This window comes from Xenopus laevis, chromosome 6L (genome assembly GCF_017654675.1).
Source record: "Xenopus laevis strain J_2021 chromosome 6L, Xenopus_laevis_v10.1, whole genome shotgun sequence".
In the NCBI taxonomy this organism is placed as follows: Eukaryota; Metazoa; Chordata; class Amphibia; order Anura; family Pipidae; genus Xenopus; species Xenopus laevis.
This window is the reverse complement of record NC_054381.1, coordinates 117,027,307-117,053,125: the sequence shown is the minus strand read 5'-3', so window position 1 is coordinate 117,053,125 and position 25,819 is coordinate 117,027,307. Positions and strand designations below refer to the sequence as shown.

The 25,819-nt window shown below is 37.8% G+C and overlaps 1 protein-coding gene across 5 annotated transcripts in view; it reads left to right on the top strand.

Annotated features, from left to right (window-relative positions):
• The window catches only part of znf521.L (zinc finger protein 521 L homeolog), a 243,959-nt gene that overhangs the window by 94,005 nt on the left and 124,135 nt on the right, over positions 1 to 25,819 (top strand). For 3 of the 5 annotated variants that reach the window (XM_041566402.1, XM_041566406.1, XM_041566404.1), the window contains 2 exons: positions 12,264 to 15,613; positions 23,465 to 23,549. In XM_041566402.1, the coding sequence (XP_041422336.1) occupies positions 12,264 to 15,613; positions 23,465 to 23,549 (3,435 nt within the window). The remainder of the gene's footprint in view (positions 1 to 12,263; positions 15,614 to 23,464; positions 23,550 to 25,819) is intronic. The other 2 variants (XM_041566403.1, XM_041566405.1) reach the window with 1 other exon arrangement.

Genomic DNA, 25,819 nt, shown 5'->3' with positions numbered 1-25,819 from the left:
GGGCTAGTCTGTAGGAGGACAAATTATTTGCTAAACGAGCACAGGTCTATAAGTACAGTATACGGCCAGCTTTAGGGTCTATCCTGCAAAAAAAAGTCTGTTGTGATGCATGGTATATGCACACACATTTATTTTAACCAGCATCTTTAAAGCATGGTTGCTAGGGTACTGGGGCCTAGAAGACCTGGAGAGCCCAGTGGTCCTGAGGTCTAAGGCTAATGGCACATCAGGCAGTCTCTTCATGTGGTATGCATGAAAATGAATTGGAAGTGATCTGAGAAGCTTCAGTCAGCAAACAAATCCATTGTGTGTCTTTAGCCTTGGACCTTAAAAGAAAACTAAGGCTTAACTAAAGAATTAGGGTAGAAATACTGAACATTATGTTTGGGTCTTCTGTACCAGCCCAATGCAACCACAGCACAGGGAAGATCAGTGTCTCTAAAGATGCCACAATGAAAAGCAATAACTCCAGCAGCACTCCGATATGTGAATCAAAGGTTATTTATTCATGCCATTAGCAGAGCGACGTTTCGGGCTATTCCAGCCCTTTATCAAGCTTGAGCTTGATAAAGGGCTGGAATAGCCCGAAACGTCGCTCTGCTAATGGCATGAATAAATAACCTTTGATTCACATATCGGAGTGCTGCTGGAGTTATTGCTTTTCATTTGAATTTTTCCTCGGGCAGAGAGGAACACAGCTGTGCACCTGACGCTGCAAAAGGTGATTCTGTGTGAGTGTGGCACCTTACTGATTTGATTTAAAGATGCCACAATAGCTCCCCATTATCTTTTTCTGCTGATTCACTGCACATGCTCTGTGTGTCACTTACTGAACTTAGGGACTCTCTCACAATATACAGTACACACAGAGTATAAATGTCACAATATAAGGCTGATTAATACAGATAATTACTACAGGGCAGCACAGAAACCAGTGCAACTTGCATTAGAATGTAATAATCAGCCCTGTAGCATCAGCTTAAATTATAGGCCAACTTCATTTTCTGCTTGATAATTTGCGAAGACCCCTAAGCTTAGCTTCTCAACAACTGCTCAGAGCCCACTGAGCATGTGAGTGTCACAGACACTTTCCAAGATGGTGACCCCCTGTGGCAAGTTTGAAGTCCTGGATCATTGCTGAAGCTGAAACGTTAGGCTGGTGCAATAAGTTCAGTATATAAAATAAGGCATTTTTGTCCACATTCATTTTTAGGGTTTAGTTCTACTTTAAGAATGTGTTGGCTTATTGAGTCTTTAAGAGACATTTACAAAATAAGTATACATGGCATGCAATCTTATATTTTGGTAGCCATTGATACAATAAGTGCTTGCAGTAGCAGTACAGTGCCTTTCTCTTTAGCCCTACAGTATAATGCTGTCACTCAGGCAGATGTATCAACATGGAAAGCATGCTTATGTTGTTTGCATCACTTATCTGTCCCATCCATGTTTTTTCATTCCTTTTGATTTTCCTTTTTGGCTACACTTACAGCAGGCACAGCAGCCGATATTTAAACTGCTGCTTTTTACTTAAAGTAAATCTCTGGAAATGATAACTATTTTCTAGGAGCCTTACTCTCAGTGGGTTCCTTCAAGAAGAAAAAAATTCCCCTGATGGTATGTGTGCTGGATTTGTAAATCAATTGGTTTTAGCTACTTACAAAACATCTATTGTGAATTCAGGTATATTTTAAGTAAACTTGCTCTGCAGTACTTTCACATACATGATACACAGTCCCAGAAGAGTTGTTAGGAGGCGAGTCTGGCATTTCGGAAAACTGGCTTAGGTGTCAAAATAGATCAACAACGCCTGCTGGGGAGAACATACAAAATAAGCTTATAAATTATTTTTACCCTCTTTTCATCCAGCCAAAGGATTACGTTGCTGTATTATTCCTATAGTTGCTAATCATGGCAGTTACAGGTACAATATGCATTACTAGTGTAGTAACAGGCTTATACTAACAACCAATACTCCTCTGCCATACCACTTTGCCAGTCTCTACACTAGCTACTCTGTTATAATTCAAACTAGTGACCTTCTATGAATTGGTATGATTCATACTACAGGTATAGGGCCCATTATCCAGAATGCTTAGGACCTGGGGTTTTCTGGATAAGGGATCTTTCTGTAATTTAGATCTCTGTGCCTTAAATCTACTAAAAAAATCATTTCAACATTAAATAACCCAAATAGGCTTGTTTTGCCTCAATAAGGATAAATTATATCTTAGTTGGGATCAAGTACAAGCTACTGTTTTATTATTAAAGAGAAAAACAGAATCACTTAATTATTTGATTATAATGGAGTCTATGGGAGATGGCCATCTCGTTATTTGGAACTTTCTGAATAACGAGTTCCCGGATAACGGATCTCATACCTGTACGAAAAAAAAGTATGTGAACAGAGTTGTCTATCTGGTATCTGCATACAAGGTAATTGCTACAGTACAATAAATATATACAAACACTGATTGTTCAGTGACAATTTTTTATAACTTTTATATGAAATCATGGGACATAATTGGTGACATCATCAGTGTATCTATCTTCAGGCTACTTGCTGCCAACAAACTATGTGCATTATGCTAATGGCTCAAAGAATTCTATATATTTGCCTGAAATGTATTTTTTGTGTGTATGGGATGTGGGCTGTGGCTCTTTTGATAGTGTAGAGCAGGGGTATCCAACTGTAAGGAAATCTTACCCTGTTGGTATAGTGGGGGGACGGCAGGGACGCCTGCCGCCCCCTCGGCGGGGACGCCTGCCGCGGGGACGCCCGCCGCGGGGACGCCCGCCGCGTCCTTCTGCTCCTCTGGTTTTCGCTGGTCTAGGGTGCGCGCGCGCTGACGTGATGACATCAGCGTGCAGTGGCGCGAGTTTCAAATAGTATTAAAGGGACCTTCAGTGTGTAGTTCAGTGCCCGTGATAGGATTCATTTCCTGGTGCTGTTAGCGCTTGCTATTTTGTTCAAACCTGTTTCTGCTTACCTGTTTTGACCCCTGCCTGGCTGTTTTGACTACTCTGATCTCTGGAACCTGACCTTTGCCTGAAACCAACTTTGATTCTGCTTCACCCTCCTGTTTGACGTTCTGGTTTGACCTCTGCCTGTTAATTGACTCCGATTCTGCCTCAACCTATCTGATTGATTACCCGGTTTTGAGCCTTTGCCTTCCTGAAGATCCTAGTTTTCTGCCTGCCTCGACCCAGCCAGTCTGAACACGAATCTGCCTTATCCTGTTGTACCGCGACCTTCGGCCTCAACTGACTTTAACTACTGTCGTGCCCCTTTGCTTGCCAGAACTCTTCACCTTGCTCCTCTCGAAAAGTCCAGGTGGCATCTGAGTACGCGGAGGGCTCCTCCCAAAGCCAAAGGCGGTCACACTACTGGTGAAGCCGAGCCAAGACAAGGGAGCTTGGCACTAGTTCTGGTTTAGGGTGCCGACCGTGACACCAACCTTCTATATCTTGGAGCCACAGTCAATTGTAAAAAGAGTGAGGGAGCAACACAAACATGAACAATTTCTTAGGGTGCCAAATTAGCAGTCTCGAGGAGGCTCTGTTTGGCAGTACACCTGGTTTTTATGTAACCAAAACCTTTCTCCAAGCCTGGAATTCAAAAATAATTAAAAAATAAGCACCTCCTTTAGGCCACTGGGAGCAACATCCAAGGGGTTGGTGAGCAACATGCTGCTCACGAGCCACTGGTTGGGGATCACCGGTGTAGAGGACCAAGCAACCTATTATCTATTCTCTCAATTCACGCCATCCCTTCTCAGTGGAGCACCGCACAACTTTGGAACTCTTCCATGCTTCCTGACTGTCTTATTAAAAACCCTTAGAATTCCATGTTACATAATGGCCTAACTGATCCCTCGTTGGGTGGTATCTAGTGGGCAATCTGGGTTTTCAAAAGCTCACAGGATAAACATTTTAAAGGGATGGTTCACCTTTAAGTTAACTTTCAGTATGTTAGAATGACTAATTCTAGTCTCTAGTTTTTGGATTATTTGCCTTCTTTCCAGCTTTCAAGTGGGGGTCGGTGAAAAAAAAAATTCTCTGTAAAGTTACAAATGTATGGTTATTGCTACTTTTATTACTCGTCTTTCTATACAGGCCCTCTCCTATTCATATTCCAGTCCCTTATTCAGTGCATGGTTTCTAGGGTCCATAGGGACCATAGCAAGCAGATTACAAAAATTGCAAACTGAAGAGCTGCTGAATTAAAAGTTAAATTACTCCAAACTATAAATAATAAAAAATTGTCTTGAAATATCACCCTCTACATCATACTAAAGGTTAACTTAAAGGTGAACATCCCCTTTAAAAAGGAAGTATCCCTCTTGTTCAACATGAGTTAAATGAATATGACTTGGAAAATACTTTTTGCATATTGTTTTTATTACAAAAACTCTATGGTTCTGTTGTTTTTTTTTAGCGAAATAGAGCAAACAGGGAAATTGAAACTGTTCCATGTTTGGTCCTTGCAAGGTAGGTAATTACATTAGCAAAACACAAATAAACTGAAGCCCATTATGCAGACCGACTGTTCTTTCTGATTATTTTCTAATCTGTCTAATTATTTAACTTGCAGGGACCAAACGGGAGTAACTTCAATTCCCTATAAACCCTGTTTAGATAAAGATATCACATAAAACAAAGTTGTAAGTGTTATGGTCTGCACAAGCCCTATTCATTGAACTCATGTTGAAAAGGCTGCTTTTAAATAACTGTATTCGTAGGCATATTGTGGCAGGGATAATTGGCAAACACTTATTAAGCAAATAACCTTTATTCTAATCAGGTATAACAATCCTGAGTTTACAGAAGGGCCCATTTAGCCTATTAGTTCCACCCAACTGGCTGACTACTAACTAGTAAGGTACATTGTTCCTTTCCTTGTCACAACCATTGACAATAAAATTACTGTTTTAAAGTATTATTTTAAGGGCAGAGACACACGCTGCTATTTCAGGAGACTAGTCACCCAGCGACAAATCGGTTCTTCTTTGGGTGACTAATCTCCCCAAACTGCCTTCTGGCTGGCCAGGATTAGCACTCGGGACACTTTACTTTCTGTAGTTGCCCGAAGTTGCCTCATCAGGATACTTTGGGTGACTTTGGAAAGCCAAAGTGATCTGAGTGCCATTTCGCTGGCGATTTACATTCTAGCCGGCGGGAAGGCAATTTGGGGAGATAAGTCGCCCGAAGAAGAAGCGTTTTGTCGCTGGGCGACTAATCTCCCGAAATAGCAGCGTGTGTATCTGCCCTAACAATATTATAAAAAGCAAGAAAATCTGCAGTCTGCCTTCTATATAGCATCATATCCTATCTTGGAACAGTGATTCACAATGCTCTCCACAATTAGCAATCCCTTACATATTTTGGGCTTTCAAGGAAGCTACATTTTCCCAATAATCAAATTCCTCTGTTTTCCAAAGGCCAAAATCACTACTGGGTGCTAAAAAAGAAGTGAAATGATTTGCACCCCCCTGCAGTCACCCACACAAAGAAATTTGAAAACAAACAGTCACATAATCAAGAAATGCCTTAAAGGAAAACTATACACCCCAAAACAATGTAGGTCTCTATAAAAAGATATTGCATAAAACAGCTCATGTGAATAAAGCATTTTCATAATAATATACTGCTATGTGCCATTGGGTAATCTTAAAAAGAAAATTGCCATTTTAAAAAATAAGGGCCGCCCCCTGGGATCGTAGGATTCACGGTGCACACAAACAAACCATACATGTTAGGTCACATGAGCCAATTAACAGAGTTCCGTTTTTTGCTTCCACACTTCTTCCTGTTACAGTTAGAGTTGTAGTATTTCTGGTCAGCTGATCAGATGAGGCAGCACACAGACCATCACGAAATGGTGGTTCAAGGCAAGAGATGTAAATGGGCAATATTTACTTAAATATATATACCAGTTTGGTAAGATTCTTTAATATTGAATGTATGACATCAGAACTTTGTGGAAATAGAAAGAAGGTATTCGGTAATACTGTATAACAATATTGCATTCCTAAAGGCGCCTTAGTTCACTGCTGCTCTCAATCTCAATGTTTCAATGAACAAACACTGCCCCCACATCCCTAATCTGAATGTGATAATAGCAATTACAGTGCATTAATAAGTAGCCTGCACTGATCAGATTGCCCGTGTCACTGCACATGACAGAGCCGAGTGTGTATGCATGTGCAAGGGCTTAATAGTTTTTTTTTTTATTAAATGTATATAAAATATCCACTATATTAATATTTGACTGGTGCGACGGAGTTAAATACCAGTGATTTTTTTTCCTCTGTTTTATTTTTTTACCTGCTTCATTGTGTGTTAAAATATAACACAATACCGCAGGAGAATTAAGCTGGTATCTAGCAATTTCCCCCATAAATATGACTGAGCAGGTGTTACATTGCTACTAACTGAGTTTCCAGCTGTCCCCTTCCAGCACAAATCAGGCAAAATCTGTGTGTAGCCCTATTAGACAGTATACAGAATGATCAGGCTTAAGATGGAGGTCTTTCTTGCAGGATATGGCAGTTTTATTGCCAGAAGATGGTCAGGAAAGCCTGGCTTGCTAACAAAGACAGTTCTTTAGCTGCTGGGTGTTGTTCCAGCTTTGCATCCCCTTTGGCAACAACACAGAGACTGCTGCAGTATGGCCAGCCAGCAAAATTAGGAAATAAGGACCTCTTTTATTTACTCAGGCTTCAAAATCACGGGCATTCCTGTCTGCCTGGAGAAATATCAGCCAGCTCTTTCCACTTGAAATCTCCGGAGTGCTTGATACTTTCATCTATGAGTGTTCACATACTTGTTTTTGATGTGCTGTATGGAAATGGTGAAACCATGAGCACGCGCTCCCTTTCCAAAAAAACATCTGCACTACTAAAAATGTATGCAACGGCTTCTTTATAAAGACTGCGCTGGGGGGGGGGGGTATAGAACTAGAAAAACTCTGATAATCCTAGTGTGAGATGTCTGCATGAAAAATGTAATTAAAAATTAACATTGCACAGTTAAGTGCTTTCCATGTGAAATGCAATCTACCTGCTGTGACACAGAAAGCACATTTGCACTGAGCAGTGTATGTGTAGTTCTGCAGGAAAGTGAATTTATGTCAAAGTGGATTAACAAAGACACTTTAAAAAATGAAAATGGATTCACCCGTTGAACTTTTTTTTTTTTTTTGAATCTTAAATATTCTGAGCTTCTGTTTGAGTATAATAAAGTAGGTAATTGTGTAAACACATACAAAAAAAATTCATACTAAAAATGTTTCATTGAAGTCCAATAATACATTTATCATCAGAGCAGCTTGTTAAGTAGCCCCCACTACTACAAATATATATAAAAATATAACATAACTTTAATTATTGATTTTGTTGGAAAGATAAACCTGCCAGATTAGCTTGCTGCCTGAGTCTCTCCCTGCTTACTCATAGCTCTGGGCTTAGATTACAACAGGGCGGGGAGCAGGGAGAGGTAGATGAGCAAACTGAGCATGTTCAAGCCCAAGCCTTGGAGGTTTAAGTTGAAAGAAGGCAGTCTGATACAGAAGTCCATGTGTACACAATAGAAGGAATGAAATGTGGTGTTTCTTTGGACAGAGGACTGGTGTATAAATATTGACCTTTCTGATGTACTTAGTTTTAACCTTTCCTTCTCCTATAGTGGATGCAGGTAGATAGCTGCATAGGGTCTGTTTGAGTGGAGCAAGACTCAAGTGTAAAATGGTCTGTAGGACAGAATAGTCTGTACACTGCTTTGTCCCATGGGCAGGCAATGAAAGCCCCACCAAAAGACTGCTTGGTCAGATTGTCACAATATAATTATAATAAGATAAGATGTCAGTCTGGTGTGTGAAAAGCACAAGCTCAATTTTGATAGGTTCTTCTTTAACATCTCTGCTGCTTAATACAATATCGTTAACTGGATCTTCTAAGCAATATATGATGCAATAGATGTTACATTCAATACCCTGCAAGGCACGATTAAATCATTGCTCTAAATGAGGTGTCGTAGTGAATATATCTGGATAAGCCTTGATTAAAACTGCCATTTTACAGCACCAAATAATAACGCATTTACTGTGCCAAATGTCTCTTCATTTCCAGACAACAGTGATCACAGGATTGTTCCTTTTTCCTTATGGTTTCTTATGGTGAATAACACCTTTCTATAAAAAAAAAATCTGCATGGGCAGTAATAAATCCCCAAATCCTACCATTTCCAGCCTGTAATAAAAAGAATTGTTGTAATGGGCAGGCATCCAGAAATGGTGCTCAGTTGTTTTTACAGAGTTAGATGGTTGCCATCTGGCAGTGATAGTGAGATGGTGTTGTCATCAGTTTCTTGATGCAGGAAAAGAATGAATCCTCATCTGTTTCCTGTGGATAAGTAAAGGGGTTAAGATTTTAGTAAAAATGTTCTACCTTAAAGGAAAGTAGGCTTTACTTCTGTTTATATAATGCATACCGGTCTAGACTTTCATGTTAGAAAGAAAATATTTTTGCCACGGTTGTGGGAGAACGGGCTAATGCGTTGCAGACTATGAAGGCAAGCATATATGGCTGATGGGGTAATAAGGTCTGTATATAGTACTTTAATTATGTATATAAATAGGGAATGAGTGGATGCACGCTTTATTCTGCATCTGTAAAGGGAAACTAATACATTTCTCCTTTAAGTGAGTTTTTCTGCCTGTAATAAGCAGGTCTTCCAAAAGACAAATATATGATAACAGATCTCCTTCACTGTGTCTAAGGGGGCTGTGGTCTATAAAGCAATGGCTGGATTGTTTGTTTTGTTTCTTTTTTTTGGAATCCGTTTTACTGCACTTGCATGTACTTGCATCACCTGATTCAGAGAAAGGATATCCAAAAGTCATTTACATTAGTAGTCCTGCCCACTGTGCCCATGGAAGAAGAGGGAGCTTCCTACCATCTAAATCACCTTTACCAAAATACTTTAGAATAGATAAATGCCAAACCTAAAGGGCACTGAGGATATGTGGATCAAAGGAAACATTATGGAAGGAGTATCTTGAAAAAGTTGGAGAAATCAGTAGTTCATTGTCCACCACATTGGCTTCAAGATGAGAACGTCCATACAATCAGTTCATAAAAAGTTCCAAACAGAATCTGAATGTAATCTGTATGTACATGTAATCTGTACATATGTTGGTCAGACCCAGAAGTTCTAACAAACAGAGAGAAAAATTGGTGCTTTCCCAAAACTCTGTGTTTTTATAACCATTTACCTACTGTATGTGACGCTTGCAGCTTGTCTTGTGAAATAATGGTCCAGCAACTATGTTTGTGACCAATTTGGCCAAGCAGGTGCTATAGCAGATATCCTGTAACTGCACATATCCAGTCTATCATGCAGTTTGTTGAGCAATGGCTCTTTTGTTGAGCCAGAAGGCTTTTCAGCTGGTGATAAATAGCCAGTGGTATATCTACAGCATGGATTATTTGTATGAGACAAATCTGTCCAATCCAAAAAACATTCTGACTAGACTACAGGGTAATGCTAGGCCAGTACAAAGGCATATTTTAGTTCTAATGTAGTCCAAAGTGGTTAAGCTGACCAACAATATTGTCCATATGTGTACTTCCATGGGTTCATGGGTAGTGGTGGCTTAAAGAGAAAGATAAAGATGTGTCTACTGGGAGAAACAAAGCAAAAAATAAGAAAACTTTTTGAAAAGTAAGTTTCAAAAATATAGTACTAATACAGCACAAATGGCAGATTATTTCAGGCAGAAGTAAACACTTTTTAGTTTGCAAAAAACATCTCTAACTGTACAGAAGATAATCACGTGTTGCCTCGAAGGTGCTTTCGTTTGATAAAGTTTTTTCAGTGATTTTCACTGTGGAAGCAGAAATTTTAAGTAATAATCATGAGAAATAGCCTATTAAAGATTATCTTCAGATTTTTTATCAGTTACAGTATATTTCAATAAAATGATTAGATTTTTCTTTCGTTGTTTAATTATCATCTACCAGCAACATACAAGTTGCATTACTCCAGTAAGTGCTTAATAATAAATATATTGACTGACTTGTTTGTAGTATTTGAAACCTGTCAGCGATTTACAGCAGATTATCACTGCAACAGGTTCGTTTAGGAAACTCACAAATAATTACATTTATAAACTACTGTAAGCAAAAATAAAAAAGTATTCATAAAAAAATCCCAAAGCGAAACTTTTATAATGTTGATGGTTCCCTTTAAGAAAATGGCTGGGCAAGCTTTTCTGGAGAAAAACTGTAGCCTGAAACTGTGATGACTTTACAACTTACTTACATCAATGCATCTAGCAATTTTTGAGTCTTGTATAAAGCATAGACATTTATATATAAAAAAAAAAAGCTTCCCTTCTGAAATTCTGAATATAATTATCCTGGCTAGCTGATGATTTTTGTAAAGTGCAAGCTTATGTATTGTTCTCATGTGTCTAATAAATCTAGCTTCATCCATAATAGTTTATCAATTTTCCTGTTTCCGGTTGCTTGCTTTGTCTCGGTCACTTAAAAGTATGGGCCCTGTTTTCCTAAGGAAGTTCAACACGCTAATGTTTTTCCAAAAAGGAAGAGATGGTTGGAAACCTCTTGAACCAGAATACAATGGACATGAGATTGGATTGAACACCAATCACCTCTTATGTTTCTCTTACTTCTCTGCTATTGCTTGATCAGTCTCTATGGGATCAATTATTAAAATTCACATACATTGAAAATATAGCGAAATTGGTATCTGAGCCTTCCAAAACAGGTATGCTGAAAGGGGAAGTCTTAGACTGACTTTTATGATGAATTATATAATGTTATTTGTATTATATTTTTGCTTCATTTTTTTTTTTTTTGTAATTCAGACCCTAGTCTAGTCTTTTTTAAACAATATCAACTGGATTAAAAATAATAAAAAAAAGAGAATTAACTCCACAAAGGAGACAAAATTAAAGGCCAAATGCATTTAAAAAGTATTTTGTCTGACTTCTATCTGATTGAATAATTGAAATCATTTGATATGAATGTCACTTGGCATTGCTGAAATTGCATGCAGGATCTGTTGTCCTTATTTTTGTTGGTTGGTTGTTTTTTTCCCCCCCTACAGTTCTTAGTGCTGTTGACCTTCAAACTTGTGCTCTGAGTTCAGTTCCTATCTAGGCACTATCTGCAATATACTCCCACAATCTCACAAGTGGTTCATTGACTTCTGATAAACTGACCGTTGCATGCGTGTGCTGCGTGAATGTGAGGGATATTATATAAGGATAATAGTTCTCAGTAGATTTCTACATATGTAGATAAGTAAGTCTTATTATACCCCCACTCATCTGAGGTTTGTGATCCTTGGGCAGCTGGGTATTTTTATTCATTTGAGTGAATGAGCTCCTGAAGCAATGTAGGGTATTTTAATGAAGAGTGATAACCCCTCTTATTGTTCCTTCTGGGAATACAATGAAACAATATTATAGTAAAAGCAAGGGAAAGATATAAGGATGTAATTCAAGAAATGTAGCCGAAAGGTCAGAAAAAAAAAGATACAGGAATTATAGACAAGGGTAAAAATGTTCAACTGGATTGCAAAATTCATTCAGATATACTTGTTTTAACAATGTTTGTGGGGTGCCTATAATTACTTCTGTTTGTATCTTGCGCTTGCCCTAAAGGAAACCAACATTTTAGTATAAGCTTTATCAGACCAAGATAAGAAACGTATACTCGACAATATATAATTCTATATAAAAAATTCTTTAGAATATTTAAATTATCAAGTTGCCTTTCACTTTTTCCCTCTCATTATTCTGTTTATAGTTCCTTATTTCCAAGAGCTTAGGCGTATATGTAATTTTTTCATTATAGCTCTGTGTCTCTTGATAAAAAAACTGTACATTGTTCAATTCAAAGTTAAAACATGTTAATGCAAACATTTTTATGCAATATTGCATATATTTTATTTGTTCAATTGATAGAATTAATTTTCAGCTCTGGGTCTCATGGCTCATTATCTCAGTGCTTATATTATACAGAATATCCTCACAGTCAGCAGGAGTGGATCTTTAACAGTAATAGATCCGCTTGTTCTCCTGTGATGAAATCCTGAAATACCTGATCTGTTGGTAAGACTCTACCACAGAATTATAGGTCCAGTGTATTATACCTTTGTCCTTGTTCCTGATGTTCCTTTGGATTTCTTTATTATTTATCAATCTAATTAAATATAATACTTTGCCATTTCAGATGGTGCAGATGTAGAAGATGATCCAACTTGTTCGTGGCCTGCTTCATCACCTTCTAGTAAAGATCAAGCATCACCAAGCCACGGAGAAGGGTTTGATTTTGGGGAAGAAGAAGGTATTCCTGGACTGCCTTACCCATGCCAGTTCTGTGACAAATCCTTTAGCCGCCTCAGCTACTTAAAGCATCATGAACAAAGCCACAGTGACAAACTACCTTTCAAGTGCACATATTGTAGTAGACTGTTTAAACATAAACGAAGTAGGGACCGCCATATAAAACTGCACACAGGAGACAAAAAATATCACTGCAGTGAATGTGATGCATCATTCTCCAGAAGTGATCATCTTAAAATTCATTTGAAGACTCATACATCCAACAAGCCATATAAATGTGCCATTTGTAGGCGAGGTTTTCTATCATCTAGTTCTTTACATGGTCACATGCAAGTGCATGAAAGAAACAAAGACTGCTCTCAGTCAGGGTCTAGAATGGAAGAATGGAAGATGAAAGACACTCAAAAATGCAGTCAGTGTGAGGAAGGTTTTGACTTCCCTGAAGATCTCCAAAAGCATATAGCTGAATGTCATCCAGAATGTTCTCCAAATGATGACCGGGCTGCCCTCCAGTGTATGTATTGCCATGAATTATTTGTGGAAGAAACATCGCTGCTGAACCACATGGAGCAAATACACAATAGCGAAAAAAAGAATTCTTGTAACATTTGCTCTGAAAATTTCCATAGCATTGAAGAGCTTTACAGCCATATGGATAGCCATCAGCATCCAGAATCTTGTAATCCCAGTAACAGTCCATCTTTAGTTACTGTTGGGTATACATCTGTTTCAAGCACCACCCCTGATTCAAATTTATCTGTAGACAGTTCAATCATGGTAGAAGTTGCTCCCCCATTAGCAAAAGGCCGTGGCAGGAAAAGGGCTGTTCAACAGACAGGTGATGTCAATGCACCGACAAATAAACAGGCAAAAGTTTCATACAGCTGTATCTACTGCAGCAAGCAGCTCTTTTCTAGTTTGGCAGTTTTACAAATCCATCTTAAAACTATGCATTTAGATAAACCAGAGCAAGCTCACATCTGTCAGTATTGTTTAGAAGTCTTACCTTCCCTCTACAATCTGAATGAACATCTGAAACAGGTACACGAAACTCAGGATCCAGCACTAATTGTTTCTACTATGCCCACCATGGTGTATCAGTGTAACTTTTGTTCTGAAATATTCAATGATATAAATATGCTTCAGGACCACATAAGAAGTTCACATGGATTTGCAAACCCCGTTGCTAAAGACAGTAATGCCTTCTTTTGCCCCCACTGCTACATGGGGTTCCTTACTGATACATCTTTAGAAGAGCACATTCGGCAAGTTCATTGTGAACTTAGCAATTCTCGTTTTGGTTCCCCAGTGTTAGGAACTCCAAAAGATCCAGTTGTTGAGGTTTATTCGTGTTCATACTGTACAAATTCTCCTATCTTTAACAGTGTTCTTAAACTAAACAAGCACATCAAAGAGAATCACAAAAATATTCCTTTGGCATTAAATTACATTCATAATGGAAAAAAATCTAGAGCTTTGAGTCCTTTGTCTCCTGTTACATTGGAACAATCTTCGCTAAAAATGATGCAGTCCTTAGGAGGCACTCCTTCAAGACCTGCAGGCGAATATATCTGTAATCAGTGTGGTGCCAAATACACATCCCTCGATGGCTTTCAGACTCACTTAAAAACTCATCTCGATACAGTTTTGCCAAAGCTAACATGTCCTCAGTGTAACAAAGAATTTCCAAACCAAGAATCCCTTTTAAAGCATGTTACCATTCACTTCATGATAACCTCTACATATTACATCTGTGAAAGCTGTGACAAGCAGTTCACATCAGTCGATGACTTACAGAAGCATTTGCTGGACATGCACACATTTGTGTTTTTTCGGTGCACACTGTGCCAAGAGGTGTTTGACTCTAAGGTCTCCATTCAGCTTCATTTGGCTGTGAAGCACAGTAATGAAAAAAAAGTGTACCGTTGCACTTCCTGCAACTGGGACTTCCGAACAGAAACTGACTTGCAGCTCCATGTGAAGCACAATCACTTGGAAAACCAGGGAAAAATCCACAAGTGCATTTTCTGTGGTGAATCTTTTGGCACTGAGGTAGAGCTGCAATGTCACATAACAACCCACAGCAAAAAGTACAATTGTAAATTCTGCAGCAAAGCTTTCCATGCAATTATTTTACTGGAAAAACACTTGAGGGAAAAACACTGTGTTTTTGAAGCTAAAACTCAAAACTGTGGAACCAATGGAGCTTCAGAGCAAATTCAGAAAGAAGAAGTGGAGCTACAGACGTTACTCACAAACAATCAAGAGTCCCATCATAGCCATGATGGCAGTGAAGAAGATATTGATACGTCAGAGCCAATGTATGGCTGTGACATATGTGGAGCTGCCTATACTATGGAATCCCTTCTGCAAAACCATCAGCTCCGAGACCATAATATCAGGCCTGGAGAGAGTGCAATTGTTAAGAAGAAAGCTGAACTGATTAAGGGGAACTTTAAATGCAATGTGTGTTCCCGTACATTCTTTTCCGAAGGTGGATTGCGAGAACACATGCAAACTCATTTGGGACCAGTAAAGCATTACATGTGCCCAATTTGTGGAGAAAGATTTCCTTCCCTTTTAACTCTTACTGAACACAAAGTCACCCACAGTAAGAGCTTGGACACAGGCAACTGCAGAATTTGTAAATTTCCTCTTCAAAGTGAGGAGGACTTCTTGGAGCACTGTCAGATGCATCCTGACCTGCGGAACTCCCTGACAGGATTCCGTTGTGTGGTGTGCATGCAGACTGTGACCTCAACTCTTGAGCTGAAAATCCATGGCACGTTTCATATGCAGAAAACTGGAACTGCTGTTCAAACTGCAGGTCGTGCACAGAACTTACAGAAATTATATAAATGTGCCTCGTGCCTGAAAGAGTTTCGCTCAAAACAGGATCTTGTAAAGCTTGATATTAATGGTCTACCCTATGGCCTGTGTGCTAGCTGTGTTAATCTTAGCAAAAGTGCTAGTCCAAATACCAATGTGACTTTAAGCGCTAACAGACAGGTTATAAGCCAAACTGACAGCCTGACTTGCATGGAAGGTAAAAATAATAAGACATCTGTACTAAAGACACGATGCTCTAGCTGCAATGTTAAATTTGAATCAGAAATTGAACTTCAAAATCACATTCAGACAATCCACAGAGAGCTTGCATCAGAAAACAGTACAGCACAACTGAAAACTCCACAAGTTTCTCCAATGGCCAGGATAAGTCCTTCTCAGTCCGATGAGGTAAATATTCTGAAATCATATTTATATTTTATGCCTTTTTTACCCAAATCTTTGTTTGTAAAATAGCCATATGAATTTAAATACTTATACAAAACATGTTTCCTACTAAAGGGGAGGTCAGGTTTAATTCTTCCTTAGCATTTATAAAAACATTTTTCTTACAAATATACCACCATTTAAAATGTGGCTATATTATTATTATTATTATTATTAACATGTATTTATATAGCGCCAACATATTGCGTAGCACTGTAAAGTAAATGTGATTATACAACTACATCACATGAATTACATATATAGAATATATGGAGTAACAAACATCACAATCAATACAGGTACAAAGAGGTGAGGAAGGCCCTATGCATAGGCATACAGTCTAAAGGGAAGGGAGTAATACACAAGGTGTGGGAGTGGGCAAAATCGAAGTAAGTGGGTGAGAAATGTGGTGTTGTATGTGGTGTTGCGTTTGGTAGTTAAGCAGAGTGAGGGTAGGCTTCTCGAAAGAAGTGCGTTTTCAGAGATTTTTTGAAAGCAGAAAGGTTGGGAGAAAGTCGGACAGACCGTGGGAGAGCGTTCCAGAGGAGGGGTGCAGCCCTTCCAAAGTCTTGAATGCGAGCATGTGAGGAGGTAATGAGAGAAGAGTTGAGTAGTAGGTCAGTAGAGGAGCGTAGTAAGCAAGTGGGTGAGTATATAGAGATGAGTTCAGAGATGTAGGGTGGAGCAGAGTTGTGAAGTGCTTTGAAAGTCAGTGTCATTAATTTGAATTATATGTGTCGTGTTGTTAAACCATCTGCCCAGATGAAAAGGCCACAAATTATAAACACCAGTCAGAAAGCAACTTTACCCCCTGCATTTGAAATATAAAACATTACAGGCTTATACCTTTCTGGAAAATTTAGACTTCAAAGTGAAAGACTGACAGTATTGTAATATGTCTGGACTAATTTTCAGTGATGCCACACATTGTAACATTTTTGAATTCCAGGTTTGGAGGCAAGTTTTAGTTGCCTAAAAACCAGGTGTACTGCCAAAATGAGCCTCCTGTGTTGCTCTCCAATTCCTTTTACATCTGAATGTTGCTCATGGATAAAAAAGGTTGGGGAGCCCTGATTTAGACAATAAAATGCATCATTACAGTACCCACTTCTACTAAGACCTGTTATGGCTGCTTTTTATTTATTTTTTAAATTATTTTAAAAGATCACGGCACCGGTGTATGTTTGACATTTCCACCTGGATATTGCATATGGGGTTTACGCCATAATGACAGAAGAAAATGAAAACCCCAATGCCATGCAATGTGGAACCCAAAAGCAAGACATATGAACAAATTAAATAAAAACTATTTTTGGTATAAACATTACCTGAACTTCTAAAAATAAATATAAATGTACTATATTTATTGTACACAGGTTTGCATGATTCATCAGTTTGAAAGGAAACCATGATAGTTTAATCCTCACTTGTAAGAGCCATGCCCCCTTAGGCTCACGCAGTCAATAAACGCACCCCTCCCCTATTGTGAAAACTTAGATTCTGAGAATTGAAGTCCTTCTGCTCTCCATGGTGGCTGGTGCCATATTCTGTGCCTTAATTTGACATCACAAATTATATGTACATTTATAACCTGAGGTCAGGTTTTATGGGTCTAGAATGATACAGTAGGTGCATCCATATATATTGGGTTCTTAAGTAAACATTACACTTCTTGCAATTCTCAGTCAGGACCAATGTAATTAAACTGGCAGACACTTCAGAGTATCAACGAGAAAAACATACTGTACATAAAATTCACTTTTTTAAACTTAATTTGCTTGAATTCCAACAGGAACCCCAGTGCAATCTTATTTGTGCTGCAAGGCAAAGTGAGAAATCAGATTAGCATGGGAAATATTGACATATTGGTAGACATATTAGAAGAAAATATTTAAATTGGGTTTTGCATATTGAAATCTGTGATGCATGTTAACGAGCTCTTACTGTATCTTATATTTATTTAATTATAACTTCTCTTAAAACAACAATTGCCCTGTGGCAAGTTCAGTTTTAAATATGAAAGTTCCACGACCAGTTTTCATTAGTTTCTCCTTGCAGATGTTTATTTTCCAGACATTTGTACTTGTAAAGGGGTTGTAAACCCATATGCAATAATCCAGCCAAGACTCAAATTCCCATAATGCTTTGTGTGCTCTGTGGTACAGAAAAGGAGAATGTCAGAAGTGGCCAAGGCATAGAATAATTAGAGCCTAGCTCATTTACGAACACAGGCAAATCAGCAGTTAATTGTGAATAATCTGCTACAAGTTATGAAACTCCTGATCTGTGCATATTAGCACTGGTTTTAAGTGATGTACATAGTCAGTAGGATATAGGAAAGTCATTGCTTTCAATAGCAATTACATCTACAATGGTCTGAAAAATGTGTAATTATATCTTGAAAAGTTGCTTAGGATTACATTTTCCCAATGGCAAATTTGTTTTCTGTTTTTGTTGTGATTGTCATAAAAAGGCATCCTTTGAAATCTGGATCCAGCACCTGCTATACACTATACATTTCTCCATGTGCTTCCATGAAACACACATCTATCTTCTAACTAGAAACTCATTAATAGAAATTAACCTTATCACTCACTCGCTCAGCTGAGGTCCTCCTTGCATCTACACAGCCTTTTCAGTTTGCTCTGCTTCCACTTAAAATAAAGGGAGATAGTTTCTGCCAGGTAACTTCTTTCTGTAAGTTCATTTTCTGTGGAGGCTGTTTCACTTCCTATTCTACAGAGCATGTTACCCATTATATTTATGTTATACATGTAACCTGCACTTAATCATGCCTATAACCCTGTGCAAAAAAGACATGGAACATTGCCAAAATGTGGGTCTTACATGGTCGGCATATGAAAAAGTAAGGTGATTTCTGTGAGAGTCTTTATAGATCAAGTCTGTAATATTTTGTGTTTTTTATATGTGAAGGTTAGGTTATGGCCAAACTGTCATCAATCAAACTAAAGGAAAACTATACCCCTCTACTTAACCAACAGATATTTTATATTGTATTAAGTGGCCTATTAAAGTGTCTTTAAGAATCAAACTGGAATATAAAGATTGCCCTTTTATATATAATAAATATAAATATTGCCCCCTTGTATGCTCACTCAGTGATCACCTGACCAGAAATACTGCAGCTCTAACTGTTAAGAAGTGTGGAAGCAAAGGACATAACTTTGTCTGTTAATTGGCTCATGTGACCTAACGTGTATGAGTGCCATTGGTTTGTTTCTATGCACCGTGAATCGTAGGATTCCAGGGGGCAGCCCGTAGTACTTAAAATGGCAATTTTCTATTTAGGATTACCCAATGGCACCTAATACTGCAAAAGTATCTTTGTATAAAAATGGTTTCTAGAGAAGAGCAGGGTTTTACATATGAGCTGTTTTATACAATATATTTTTATGGAGACCTATACTGTTCAGGGGTATTGTTTTCCTTTAAGTATCTGCATCACTAAAACACACACTAAATGAAAGTAATATTGTACTTGTCTGTGTTGTTTTATAAATGGAAATGACACCCCCCCAAAGCACACCTAGACACTTTTATTGCATTCAGACAATATGTATATGAAGAATTCTTCCAAAAATCAGTCAAGTGCATATATTTGTCATGATTTTTAGCTTGAACTCGGTGCAAAGTGTAAACAGATCCTGTTGTACCGGAAGAGTTAAAGGAATGCAAGCTCTTGTGGTTTTTGTCCAGCTGTAGTCTGTTGGGGAAAGCTGATGGCACCATATTTTGGCTTCATTGGACTGTGCTTTGAAGAGGCATGAACTGCTGGTTCGGAAAAGGTCTTAATTTATTATTTTATAATTTCCAATACCGCATAAAATGAGCAGCCTGAACGGAGGTAAATTGGAATCAGCGCTGTGCCAAGGGAGCCTCTGCATCACTATGCTTGCTTAGACGAGAGCGTAAAATCACCACTTACATGTACAACTGCTATAAATATTACATATAGCATATTGCAATAGTCAGTACAGCAAGATGAAATTCACACAGATACACAGATCATTTTCTTTGACAACTTAATCTTGTGGATAGCCGTAAAGATTCTGTTGCAATAAAAAAGGTAACATCCAGAATATGACATTTAAAGGGACACCTAGTCATCACTTTCCTAGTTTAATTCTTCCACAACATAGTAAAGGTCATATCCTCTGTGAAATATGGGAAATTCATTGAAGTTCATTTTTTCCTATGGCGTATCAGCAGAATGAAAAGACCATGAAAATAATATCAACTGTGTTTTTATAGCTGTTTTTCTTTTTAGTCTTCTGTCACCGTAGGTCAGCTCAACTCTCTCTCCAGTGACTTCACTTCTGATGTCAAATTGCCAGTTGCCATAACCCACATGCTCTGGTGTTTATTTGCTATCCATGTAGTAACGAATGGGTTGCTTTAATTAAGCCCTTGAAGATTCACTGTGCATTTCTACAGCATACAGTTTTGTTTTAAAATTGATCTGGACCCTCACCTTAGGAATCCTCTAATTCTTAGGGATTGCAGCTTATTGAAAATGCAGGAAGGAAAATATGTCCCTTAAGATGACTCTGAACCAAATGTAGATAGCGTTCTACATTCTATGTAATTGTCCGTGTTCACAAAACTAATACTTCATATAAAACTGCCTGCAAGTGCTCATTTCAAATGTGCTTCAAAGTGCTTCTTTTCATTCCTGAGAAAAGTTAAATAATTTAACTGTTAGAATTTTATTAACCTTAAAGATGTAGTACACACGAATTGAGAACATTGCATTGCATTTCATAAATGCTTATTCATAATATACATGTATGTCTTCTACACACATCCTCATTGCCATTATTTGTTGGGGGGAATTTTTCTGCAGTAAGGAGAGTGTGCTCATTAAAGGAGAAGGAAAACTACTGAGGCAGATTATTGCCAATAGATTAGCCATGATATTGCAAGCTAGAACACTATATTTATTAAAGGAGAAGGAAAGGCTGGAGACACTTGGGGGTGCCAAACATTAGGCACCCCCAAGTGATTGTAGCGACTTAACAAAAACACAGGGCCGGTGAAATCGGGAGAAATCTGCACCGGCCCTGGTTTATAGGAGCGAGCACCACAGAGATATCTACTTCCGTCTTTGCGCAGCTGCGCATTTCCCCGGACTGATGCATGTGCATTTGAACGAAAAAGCCGACTTTAAAGTTAAAGTTCGGCTTTTAGTTCTAATGCGCGTGTGCAGCTGCGCGAAGACGGAAGTAGATCTCTCCATGGTGCTCGCTCCTATAACCCGGGGCCAGTGCAGATTTCTCCCGATAGGAGCACCGGCCCTGGGTTTTTGGTAAATCGCTACAATCACTTGGGGGTGCCTAACGTTTGGCACCCCCAAGTGTCTCCAGCCTTTCCTTCTCCTTTAATGGAGTCAGTTACCCCTGCACCAAAACTATTGGAGACACCAGAAATCTAATATGATGAAAGTTGCTCTTGATGATTAATGTTGTTATTCTCAGTGCATTCACACATGGTGCATTCACACACCTCTTGGCCAAGAGATTCAGTGTTGGTTGTAGGCCCTAGAAGACTACCTCATTTGTACTTAATTTAGGAGCAGCATTTTAATATGAGAAATGTCAATAGACTTTTTTTTGCAAGTTTTTTTCCCCTGAAGTATTCTATACACAGGTATGAGATCTATTGTCCAGAATGGCTGGGACCTGAGACTTTTCAGATGAGTTTTTCCTAATTTGGAGCACCATGCCTTAAAGTGGACCTTTCACCCAGACATAAAAAGCTGTACAATAAAAGTCCTTTCCAAATGAAACATGGAATCCAAATTGTTTTTTTTTTTTTATTAAACCATTCATAGTTGTAAGCTCATTTATAATCTCAGCTGTCAATCAAATATTGCCTTCTCCTCCTCTAGAGGCAAGGCAAGCATTTACTTTCACTTTCCATTCAGCACTTACTAGATGTAACCGCTCTCCCCACATTCCCCCTTCTTCTTTGCCATTTAATTCCATAACCAGTGCATGGGGATGGACATCAGGTCCCCTATTTGGGGACACAAACAAAATTTTGAGATGATGCAAGGCTTGCCTTAATAACAGTGTCCACAAAATGGCTCCTGTCTGCTTGCTATTATTAGGAATTCCCAGATGGAAAACAAGATTCAAAAAAATGTATATAGTGTAATTAAAGTTTCTTTTGCTTGACTAACGTGATAAAATAGGATTTGGAATAATAATTCTGGGTGACGGGACCTTTAAAACTACTAAAAAACTCTTCAAAATTGCTTTGCCACATACAAATACACAAACTTATTTATTAAGTACATGGTACAGGTATAGGATCCCTTATCCGGAAACCCGATATCCAGAAAGCTCCGAATTACGGAATGGCTGTCTCCCATAGACTCCATTTTATCCAAATAATCCAAATTTTGAAAAATTATTTCCTTTTTCTCTATAATAATAAAACAAATAAATACTTGATCCCAACTAAGATATAATTAATCCTAATTGGAAGCAAAACCAGCCTATTGGGTTTATTTAATGTTTAAATTAATTTCTAGTAGACTTAAGGCATGAAGGCCCAAATTACGGAAAACCCCAGGTCCCGAGCATTCTGTATAACAGGTCCCATACCTGTACTGTCCAATTATTTCAGAGGAGAAAACACAATTCTGTTAAAAGAATAGCTTGTTTCAATAGAAATGAATTTTCTGGAGAAAGGACTAACGGAAAGGATTAACAGATAATAGATTCCATACATGTACTACATGAAATTCACTTTGCTTTTTACCATTTAATTCATTTTCTGTGTGTTTTTTTAATTGTATCATGCAATTATTTAAGCTGTACAAATATCCAACAAATATACCCTCTCAATAATGTGTTTAACAGAGTAGCCAGCTGGGGGTCTTCCAGTCTAATGATTGTGTTTATGTCAGCGCTGGGCACTGTCTGCATGGAGTTTAAATATTTTCCCTGTGTCATCATGGATTTCCTCCGGGGTACTTGGTTTTGTCTCCCCCTTACAAAAAAAAACAACTCCTCCTAGGGGGTTATTTATTAAACTCCGAATTTATCTTGTCAGGCTTTTTGGGGCAAAACTCAGCACTCAGATAATTTTTCGAGATTTATTAAAGCCCGATGCTACAAAAAGCCATAATCTGAAAATCCATCATCTCCGACCTACCGAGGTTGTGTATAAGTAAATGGCAGAGGTCCCTATCCTAATTAGAAGTTATCATGGTCTACACTGGGTTTAAGCATGAGTCCAATAATCTCAGGCTTAACGGCAAAAACCTGAAAAAATCGAATGATTTGGGGAAAAAGACAGAAAAAAACGTACAGTACAATTTTTTGTATGATTTCTTCGGGTTTTTCCCTGAACAGATTGATTTGAGATTTTTAAAGAATAAATAAGGTAAAATTCTGTATGGGAGATTGGATGTGTTTTTTTCTCTTTTTTTCATTAAAATAATAGGATAAATGTGGATTTTAGTAAATAACTCCCCATGAAATGCATGCTAATATGCGTGGTCCTTTAATGTGATAGGGTCATCTAGATTTTAACTGCACCGGGGCTGAAACTGAAGTGAATAATGTACCATCTCTGTGAAGTTTTACATTGCATTTAATATATAAAGATTAAATAACAGTGAAAAATCACTATTCATTTTGTCCAATGGGAACTGATCTTTTGTGCTTTTATCAAAATGCTTAGTGTGCCATAGCACTAAACATCCCTCAGTATTAGCGGCCTGACACTTTTTTTTTTTTAATAACCAAAATCAAAAGAATGAAGTCATACATTTTTCTTTCCTAGAAGAAAACATACCAGTGCATCAAGTGCCAGATGGTTTTTTACAATGAATGGGATATCCAGGTTCATGTTGCAAACCACATGATTGGTGAGTACAGCTTTACCTTCTTCTTTAATGTCTTTAAGTATATATATATATATATATATATATATATATATATATATATATATATATATATATATATATATATATATATATATATAGGCCCCAATGTGGGCCCACTTTGAAGGCTGTACATTATACTTGACCAAAGCACCCAGCATAAATCGTGGGAGGAAGAGTGTGGGTACTACAATTATATATAGATATACAGGTATGGGACCTATTATCCAGAATGCTCGGGACCTGGGGTTTTCCAGATAAGGGATCTTTCCGTAATTTGGATCTTCATACCTTAAGTCTACTAAAACACCAATTAAACATTAATTAAACCCAATAGGATTGTTTTTCCTCCAATAAGGATTAAATACATCTTAGTTGGGGTCAAGAATAAGTATTGTTTCATTACTACAAGGAAAAAGAAAATCATTTTTAAAAATCTAAATTATTTGATTATAATGGAGTCTATGGGAGACGGACTTTCCGTAATTTGAAGCTTTCTGGATATTGGGTTTCCAGATAAGGGATCCTATACCTGTATATGTATGTATTTCAAAATGAGGTAATATAATCAAAGAGCACATTTATTCATAGGTGATCTTTTCATTCTGCTTTTCACATGGAATTACTTCATGACCGTTAAGAACACCCATGTGTAAGAGGCCTTACTAGGTGCAAATCAGTTTGTGCTGTCGGTATAACATGCCCTGAAAGTAACATTTTTTTTCTCAAGGCAGGTTTTAACTCCTGGCTTTCCTTGCACCTGTGTGTGCTAAACTTTGCATCATGTGCACAATTGCGTTCAGTTCATCAAAATGCATTAGCTTTATGTGCAAGTTGCACTGAGCATGTATTGTCACAAAGATAGCTAAGGGAACCTTAGTAATAAGGGTAACTGTAATAGTAAATTAGTAGTTTGTATTTGATAACTAAGATATGTGAATCCATATTGGTGGCAAAATAATCCTTTTAGGTTTATTTAATATTTAAATTATTTTTTAAGTAATTTATGGCGATCCAAATTACAGGGCAAAACCTTATCTAGAAAACCCAAGTCTCAAGCATTCCGGATAATAGATCTCATACTTTTTAATAACCTTTGAGTGCACATCATTTTGTGTGCTACTTTGCAATTGCTTTCATAAATGACCCATATAGAAACAAAGTTTTTATATTTATAATCTGTAGAGCTACAGAACACTATGAATATTGTGTACCCTTTCTACTCTTGTCATATACATTAATATGTAACAGTTCCATAATTTGTCATCACTACTACTTGTTTGCATGGGTGTCCACAGAAAATTTCCGAGCTAATATCACATTAGGGTAGCATCCCACTGAAGATGAACCTATTCATGACAATGCAGAAGATATGTTTTATCATACAATGCTCAAGCTGAAGCAACCCGCCTTCATGAAACTGCATAACTAGGCCCATGTTAAATCAGGTCTTTTACAGGCTCAAGATTATCGGCTTGTGTGCCTTTATCTTATGTGCTTGCAAATACATTTGAAGGTTCAGGTTATATGTTTACTAGTCGATAGCAGTGTGCCCATGAGAATTGGTTGGCAGAGACTTAGAAATCCACAGTGAATATCCCAGAGTCAAAATGAATTAAATATTTATTTGCACTTTAGACTGAATTAATTTTGCTTCGGAGTTTTGCCTCTCATTTCTTTAGGCAGATGCCTCGAAAAAAAAAAAATATTTTTTTGCTAGAATAACTTTCTATTAAAACAATCTGAAATGTCATGTGTCTCATGCTTGCCTGACTTAAAGCCCAATGATAGTCACTGTATACACTTAAACTGCCTGGTGTAGTTGGAATATTTTCAGTTCAACCACTTTTCCTGTAAAGGATATGAATTTGCTGTTTGTTATTTTTTTTTATTAAAATAGCAAATAAAAAGGTTTAATTTGCCTCTTCTAGTGTAGCTCCTGGCATGAATATTATGACTTTTTACAGCAGGGCTATTCAGCTGGGGCTGCTCTTTCTGAGCCTCAGTGCTTTGCCTCGTATTCCTTATATGCAATATGAATTTTAATAGACATCTGCCAACCAAATTGGAGACAGAAATATATAATTCACCTTATGAAAAGAGAGTGCAAGATTGATCTACCTACTGTTATACAATGACAAATTTGACATTAAGGCTTGACAAGGTATTGCATGTTAGTCAACTACCAGATACTCTGCTGTCCTGCTCACCTGCCGGGCTCAGGGTGAACATACACGTACAGATATTATTGTACA